The sequence below is a fragment of the Nannobrachium achirus genome (assembly GCF_963921795.1).
Source record: "Nannobrachium achirus genome assembly, contig: SCAFFOLD_241, whole genome shotgun sequence".
Taxonomy (NCBI): Eukaryota; Metazoa; Chordata; class Actinopteri; order Myctophiformes; family Myctophidae; genus Nannobrachium; species Nannobrachium achirus.
In genome coordinates this window covers 57,977-66,711 of record NW_027664880.1, presented here as the reverse complement: position 1 = coordinate 66,711, position 8,735 = coordinate 57,977, and the positions used below count along the sequence as shown (strand labels likewise).

Below are 8,735 nucleotides of genomic sequence, written 5' to 3'. Positions count from 1 at the left end.
ACTCGGGAGCACACACTCATGTAGCAGAACACATCAGATTTGAAGCTGATTTTTAGATTGATAATAATGTCATAGATTGATACAGTACAGTATATTAGAAAAGCAGTCAAATTTAGAAATGTTTACAGTTTTGTTCTCAATAACCTTTATCATGTGCGTGCGTGCATACGTGTGTGTATTTGTGCGTGCGTGCATGTGTGTATTTGTACATGCGTGTGTATGTGATACAATATGATATTACAAACATAAAACACTCCCTGATGAATACATAATGAGAGCTGTCAGAACTACAGAGATATATGGCTCTAAGTGTTGTTCAGTGTAGGTCCAGTTCAGACTAGACCACAGATCTGAGCATCACTGAAACTTTAACATGCTCAATTGTAGAGCCATGTGAGAAATATCAAATAACGTGAAAAAAGTGATTTAAATAATTCTACTATTCAGACGTCTATATATAAATTCTATGACCATTCACTATGCATGCAGTTCAGTCTTCCACACACAAGACGGAACAGTTAATTAGAGTCAGCAGTGGTGTACGTTGTGTGAAAACACACTTTCTAACGGTTCTCACCTAGACTTCTCTTTTTTAGTGTTGGTTGTGATGTTCTTGGTCTGCGTAAAAAACAAATGTCTACTGCAATGCTTTACTGTTGCACAATTTAGAAAATATAGCTGATTGTGTCAAAACACAATTCAGATGACCACACACTCAAGTGGCGGAACATCTTTAGCGAAGCAAAAAAATAATTTATAATAATACACAACAATGCACACACACACACACACACACACACACACACACACACACACACACACACACACACACACACACACACACACACACACACACACACACACACACACACACACACACAGTTTAACAATATTCATCAACACCCGTCCACACTTCCACACAGGAAGGTATACAAGGACACAAACAATGCAGGTGCAGTGTTTGGTTACATTCACAAACTCATAGCACATGTCTCCATGATACAACAAGAATGTCACTCAGTATTCCATAAGCATCAGCAAGCATCTCTGCCATAGGAGATCACAATACTTTGCCAGCCCTTCTGCTTCGCCTATGGACATCCCAACCTGTCAAAATATATACTGTATATAATATAATATATAATCAGCCTGCACGATGTCTGTCTATCAGTCAACGATGATTATGACTTTATGACTCCAAATCTGGACAACATTTCGGCCTGATCAGAGCAACAGTGGCTTGTATAGGCTCTAACAGAGTCCAGGGTGAAGAGCTATCCACTTCACCGCGGTGTAGTTTTCTAGCTATCACCTAAAAATGTATAACAAAGCCTAGGTGATAGCTAGAAAACTACAACACGGTGAAGTGGATAGCTCTTCACTCTGGAGTGGACTGTGATAGAGGCTTAACTGGTACTGAACCTTGTGGTGTGTGACTGGGTTCTGTAGGCTACTGTTTCCTAAACAGTGGGTCGTGGACACATTTTTATGTTTTTCTTTTTGTTTTAACCTTATTATGTTTTGTTTCCTACATTTTGTTTGAAATCATTTTTATTTCCAAACATTTTTCCAAAAAAAAAGAACATTCCCAAAAAATGCAGCCCTTCCATTCGGAGGCCAACTACTGAGCTGCATGCAGGCCTTCTTTATGGTTTGTTGAGCTTGTTCAGCTCCCAGGCCTTGATGCCACCTCCCCAGCAGCATACTACTGCATGAAGCAGAATGCTGACTGGCAGGGTAGGGCTTCCTGAAAATCGACAAGGCCACCGAGATGATGGTAATCTTCTGTAATGTGTGTGTGAAGAAGCAACACGTTCTAGTGGTTCGCACCTTGACTTCCCTTTTTAGTTTTCTTTGTGTTCTTGATCTGCTTGTTACCTGCATGCAATTATACATTTATTTATTTATTTAATATATTTTTGTATTGCTTGAAAACTGGGGTTTTGTTTAGACACTTCACACAATACACACGAGTAGCAGAACACCTCAGATATCGGTTATATTGATATACAGTAGTGTCTGTGTGTGTGTGTGTGTGTGTGTGCGTGCGTGCGTGCGTTCGTGCGTGCGTACATTTATGTGATGTGTTGATGTCAGCTTCTAGCTTCCAGACCATCATAACCAAACCACTCCCTGGTGAATACGTAATGAGTAGAGCTGACATGTCAAACTACAGAGATATAAGACAGAGTGTGTTGTTCAGTGAAGGTCCAGTTCAGACTACAGAGTAACTGGATCTAGGCATCATATCAATGTATTTGTACTGACAGCTGTCTGTACTATTGACGGCTATACAGACAGATATGAACAAAATAACCTTTGTGCTCCTTCTGCTCTGGACCTCAGGTAAAGTACGACTCTGTTTTAAAGATCCTTGCGATGTGAAATACATTGCAATTACAATGAATGTAGGTAACGGTATGTTTTTTTTTACTTGCAAAGGGATAGTTCAGCCAAAGCATTACCTTTCTATCAAATGCTCACCCAAGTCTAGACTTGAATTCATGGATTCATTCATGAATTCATCTTTTGTTTTAAGCCAATGATTTGACAATCAGCAGTGGTTCACTATGGAGACACAAAGATTCTGCTTTGTTCATTAGTCTGTGCTTGAGGTGCTGGAATGTACGGTTTGGCAGATTTTGCGAGGAAAGAAGCAACCAGGTCTATGAAAACAGTCCAAAAGAAGTGACTTGGCCACGGCTATTTGAAAACCGACAACTACTTCAGTAGATCTGATGTAAAAAATAAATACAAATGATTAAAACATATATTTTTGAAACATTTTAACAACACAAATCTCAACTTTACCAAAAAAAAAAAAAAAAAAAAAAGCAGAAACAAGCCCAGATCTGGCGGAGTTATAGTAGGTTCAGTCAGATAACTCACGATAAGGATTGGAACAATGTTTATTATTATTATAAACTAGAAGCTCGGCCACCCGAAGGGCGGCCGAGCGTCTAGTCGGCGCCCTGGCCAACTCGGGAACAATGTAAATAGGGAATGAATGCCCTGCCCTTTAATGCAAACCCCATTATACCTGTTGTCATAGGATCTGTTTTGACCATCTGTTTGCGTGTGTCCATTTATGCCCATATATGGAGATATCTGTCTGTCTACGTCCATTTTATGCCCATATATGGAGATCTCTGTAGGACCCGTTTTGACCAAAATAGCAGTGCCTCCGACTGTGTTGCAGACACAGTGCGGTTCCCCCTTTAATGCAAACCCCATTATACCTGTTGTCATAGGACCCGTTTTGACCATCTGTTTGCCCATATATATGGAGATCTCTGTAGGACCCGTTTTCACCATCTGTTTGCCTGTGTCTGTGTCCCTTTTATGCCCATATACGGAGATATCTGTCTATATGCGTCCATTTTTTGTTGACTCATGTGGCGTATGTGATGTCAGAGCCTTTTATGAAGTGATGTCACAATGAGTCAGCGTTTGCGCCGATTTCCTCTGGAACAGCCTGATGTCAACAATCAGCTCTGCATAAGGAGATTCTGAACGTTTGCACCGGTTCGGGAAAACCACGCATCGGGTCGGGTCGAGGCCCGGCACTGCACTCCGTGCCGCGGCATGGAACGCGCGTGCCGAATCTGAAGCCGGTGGGACGAACGGTTCTCGAGATACGCGGATTACATACAGACACGCAGACAGAGATTTGTCGCATTTATAGATAGATGAGTAATAGAAGTGAGTAATATGTCACATTTATTTTGGCGTCAGGCTCTGCTTCTCCCTGCTCAGCGCAGCACAGAAGAACATTAATAACCATTAGGAGCAGGGAGATATAAATATATAAACACCCCCCATGGGGAACAGAATTAGCAGCAGAGCCTACTGGTGGTGCTGGGGAGGCGGTGGGGGCAAGCAAGCCTTGCCTGGTTAATAAACCAGACTCTATCACACACTTCGTTTTGGGAAGAGAGTCTGGAATTTCGGGGAGAGATTCTTTTTCTGAGGGGCAGGCTAAAGCCTATTGACGTAATGTTAGGGGCGGTTTTAAAAAATGGTGTGACATGCTCTTAATTGCTCCCTCTGAACTTCAAAAGGGTTGTGAGCTGCGGTAATTGATTGAGCCACACAAGTGTCAATAGCTCATTAGTTCAATGAAAGCGTCAAAGACCACGATCTATTTGATGTCTGTAATAGAGTGGAGGGGGGAATGTGTTTGAATACACACAGACCCGCCTGATTGGCTGACTGGTTCTGAACCAGGCCACCACCCACCACGTGCCCCAAGCCTACATTGGCCAGCCCTTTCTGAGGGCTGGTGGAAAAAGCTTATTTAATGTGGAGGGCCAGACTACACAACACCACCACTACCGCCAGGGGGTGGTGTTGTGCAGTCTGGTTTATTAACCAGGCTAAAGCAAGACAGCAGCCAATCAGCAAGGCAGGAGGAAGAGACATCTGAGCAGGCTTTAAGTAGGTTGGCAATGATCAGCTGACTGCCACGTCACCTGTGACGTAAGACTGGCGTAGTAGCGTTGTAACAGAAACTGAATACGACCGCATTGACCCACTCGAGTTATGCTGACTGAACCCATTCCGCGGGCTTCATCCATTTATCGCCTCTCCACTCTGAGTATTAAATAATTATGTAATAAAGGATATTTAGAAGAACCATGACAACATTAAATCATCATTAAGGTCCAACATTGTGGCGAAGTAATTTGAAGTTGTATTGCTCCATAATGTTTCCAACAGGCACACACCCAGCATCAGCAGTCTACATACATCTCCCTGAAGACACGACTACTGTCCACAATGGAACTGCAGGCAGAGGTGGGAAGAGTAACCAACATGTGTACCAATGTATTTGATACTTTAAACAAGTTGATGATTCATATTATTCATACGATTTAATGTTCAATGTTTATTGATAGGTTCCTAGATCCTATAGATGACAATATATGTATTTGATGTATTACCTTGTGCTGTCCTTATATTGTAAATTGCTCTGGATTAAGAGCATCTGATGAATGACTAAATTGTACATTGTTTGTGTGTGTGTGTGTGTGTGTGTGTGTGTGTGTGTGTGTGTGTGTGTGTGTGTGTGTGTGTGTGTGTGTGTGTGTGTGTGTGTGTGTGTGTGTGTGTGTTTGGTGCACGCACGTTCTTCAGCCTGTGGTGTTCCTGCCATCAAACCAAAAGTCCCTGGATGTCTCCGTGATGGACTCGGTATCATCAACGGTGAGGAGGCTGTACCTCACTCCTGGCCATGGCAGGTCTCCATGCAGGTAAATGTGATATAGAACAACATTACAAAAAAATTAAAACGCATTTTGGTATACAAGTGAATCAATGAGATTTTAAATCAAAATGTCCAGGGATGGATTACCCAATGGGCACAATGGTCCCAGGCCCAGGGGCCCCTGAGCTAGGGGGGCCCCTGAGCTTGAGACAACGCATGAACGCCTCCCTGCTATTAGCGTTGTGCTTTTTGTCTATTCGCTTTTTGTCTATTTGTCTAATCTTTGTCTATGCAAACTTGTACAGTATTAAATCAATCAAAACACTACAGTAGCTAATGAAACCTTAATGTGATTTCAGACCTACAAGGGCTCTCATTTCTGTGGTGGTTCACTGATCAACAAGGACTGGCTTGTGACTGCTGCCCACTGTGAGATCAGGTAAAGTAGACAATGTCTCCTTCTGAACCAAATAGTGTGTGTGTGTGTGTGTGTGTGTGTGTGTGTGTGTGTGTGTGTGTGTGTGTGTGTGTGTGTGTGTGTGTGTGTGTGTGTATATATATAGAGATAATTTCTAAAAGTAAGACCCATGGGCAATTGGACCCACGTTTCTGTGTGTGTGTGTGTGTGTGTGTGTGTGTGTGTGTGTGTGTGTGTGTGTGTGTGTGTGTGTGTGTGTGTGTTTGCGTGCGTGCGTGCGTGCGTGCGTGCGTGCGTGCGTACATGCGTGCCTGCGCACGTGCGCGCAATCTTCTCCTAAAAGTATTTTAACCAAATCTCACCATCTTTTCAGAAAATCTCACCGTGTAATCCTGGGCCAGCACAACCTCAAGCAAACATCCAACATCCAGAGCATGATGATTGGAAAGGTTGGTGGTCTGTTTGACGTGATGACACTATAGAGACACAACCTTTTTTGTTACAATAAGTATACCTAATCATAATATTGTCAACATTTATTTTGGGGGGGTATTTCCTTGTGTATACGCTGGCTCCAGATTGGAACGTTTGTTTGAAGCCAAGGCATTCAAGCTAAACGAACCAACGCTCAGATCATGGCAATGATTCACCATGCAATTTGAAAACATTAAAGCACTTTCAACCACCTGCAACCGGGCAACCTTTCACTGCAACGTTCTGTAACGATTTCGTTGCATTTGTTGACTGCACATGTATTTAGTGTTTATCATAGTATTTTCAATAAAATGTAATTTGGTTTAAGTCTTAGTTTAGTCATCTGAAAATTGATTGATGACAAATTTATTCAAGGTACAGTACAGTTCACTGGTACAAGGTCAACTAAGAGGATACGCCCAAGAAAGCCTTTGGTTTCAGTTGAGATCCTTTTTTCTTTCTTTTCCCCCCCCTTTTTTTAAACTCATATCGTTGAATGACAGACAGCTAGAACACAGTACTATGCAAAAGATATCATCAGAAAAAACAATCGTAAAAAAAGAAAACAAATGCAAAGATAAATGGTATTTACAATATAAAGGACAGGGGGAGTATAAGGATAGACAATGCAAAATATATTTACAATAGAACGATCAAAACATCGGTGTATATTTATGTTTTTACTTTAGTAACCTATCGTCTCCCTGATAGGTCTTCACTCACCCCAACTACAATGAACACAACCACTGGGACTACGACATCGCACTGATCAAGCTGCAAAGCCCCGCCCAGATGGACAAGCACGTGTCCCTGGTGTGTGTGGTCGAGACTGGTGACCACATCCCTACTGGCACCAAGTGTGTGGTCACTGGCTGGGGCTCGACCCGCTCCAATCGTGAGTTTGAACGACACAAAACGCACTCTTTGCATCCACCAGTCACAGTGACTGGCCTTCAATGCATACAAGTAACTGGGCACTCAGGTGGCGCAGTGGAAATCCTGTCCACCACCACAAATGTTGTGGGTGCAAATCCACCGTTTTGCATCCGGCAGCTTTGTGGTGTCATGGGGAGGGAAGCCAGGTGGGGACACTGGGGAGGTTGATTAGTCACTGCACCCTATTCCTACGGAATGAAGGCGGCACCTGTGGTTGCTCAGGGAGGAGTAGGACGAAGGCTCTCTGTCCTCCCGGTGCAGGGCTCCTAGCTGGCAGGTGAGTCAGTAGGAACAGCAGTGACAACACAAAAATGTGGGTGGGCAGGAATTCGTTGGCATAACGACCACATTTGGGGAGGAAAGGGGTAAAAAAGGAACCTATTATTAGGAACTAAAGCTGGTTGCACAATGCTGTGTTTTTTTTGTGAAATGGGTTTTTCAGGGAGAGAGAGAGATAGAGAGAGAGAGAGAAAAAAATTGCTTCAGTGTGCAACTACCTTAAATGTTATTTATTCTTTAAGTAATTGAGGCTTAAGGATTAACTAATGGTGAAAGCTGGTGGGACCAATGAGCCTATATGCAGTGAGCCAGTCTTCCCCGTCAACCTGTATGAATGTATGAATTTGTATGAATGTATGAATTTGCCCCTTCCCCCTTAATGTTGGCTTATGTGCATTCTTCCAGCTGTCCAGAGACCTTCCAAGCTGCAACAAGCCTGTCTGCCCATCATCAGCCACAGCCAGTGCAAGAGCTACTGGTACAAGGGATCCATCACCTATCAGATGTTCTGCGCTGGAGCTGCTGGAAGCAGCACCTGCCAGGTGAGTGACACTGACTTCAATGAAAAAAGAAAAAGAAAATAATAATTATATATATATATATATATATATATATATATATATATATATATATATATATAAGCCATTTACCATGAGAGGGAGTGGGTTGTTGGCTGATTTACCACTGTTTCAGGGTTGTGCCACGAGCTGCAGGCGAGTGGCAAACAACCCGTGGACTGACTGACAGCCCGTGGAGGTTTTGATAGTAACTAGTAATGTCTAACTATATGGCTCACTGAGAAATTATTAAAAAAAAAACTGTTTCAGGGTGACTCTGGTGGTCCCCTGGTGTGTAGGAAGAATGGAGCCTGGACCCTGTATGGTTTGACCTCCTGGGGTCTTGAAGGCTGCCCTACCAACAGGCCTGGTGTGTACGCAGCCGTCACCAACCTGCGCGCCTGGATGGACCGCACCATAGCTAACAACTAAAGCAGGGGTGCAGAGGGCCATGCATATGTCCACACTCACTCCAGAGGCCCACGTTGCATATACTGTGGGCAGAAAGCTCTTGCTGCATCCCCTTATTTTAACTTCTTCTCATAATTAGTGTCCCACTTTGTCATTTTATGTCATGCAAAAGTACCAAAAATAGCCGATCTGCAAGCTCAAAACACGTGCGACACATTTGACCTTGTAGATTTGCTATTTTGACTATTTTTTTTTAATTTTTTATATTAGAATCCTTAGTTTCTTTTTTGGTATTTTTCCATTGGAATCCTGAAAAGTAAAAATTATATTTAATTTCAAATGCATTTAGTTATACTTTATGTAAACTTTATGAACTTAAATACAAATACATCAGACATAAAAAAAAGGCTAAAACATAGTCAATATGCTACTAATAAAGACTGAAGTAATTAAC

The 8,735-nt window shown here is 42.5% G+C and overlaps 1 protein-coding gene across 1 annotated transcript; it reads left to right on the top strand.

The window, feature by feature from the left end:
- Positions 1–5,184: 5,184 nt before the first annotated feature.
- LOC308280743 (chymotrypsin A-like) lies at positions 5,185–8,302 on the top strand (the record flags this gene model as incomplete). The annotated part of the gene is made up of 5 exons (XM_080755057.1): positions 5,185–5,252; positions 5,998–6,073; positions 6,810–6,993; positions 7,719–7,855; positions 8,141–8,302. 5 exons carry the CDS (start codon positions 5,185–5,187, stop codon positions 8,300–8,302), a joined length of 627 nt encoding a protein of 208 aa, XP_080611183.1.
- Positions 8,303–8,735: the final 433 nt, after the last annotated feature.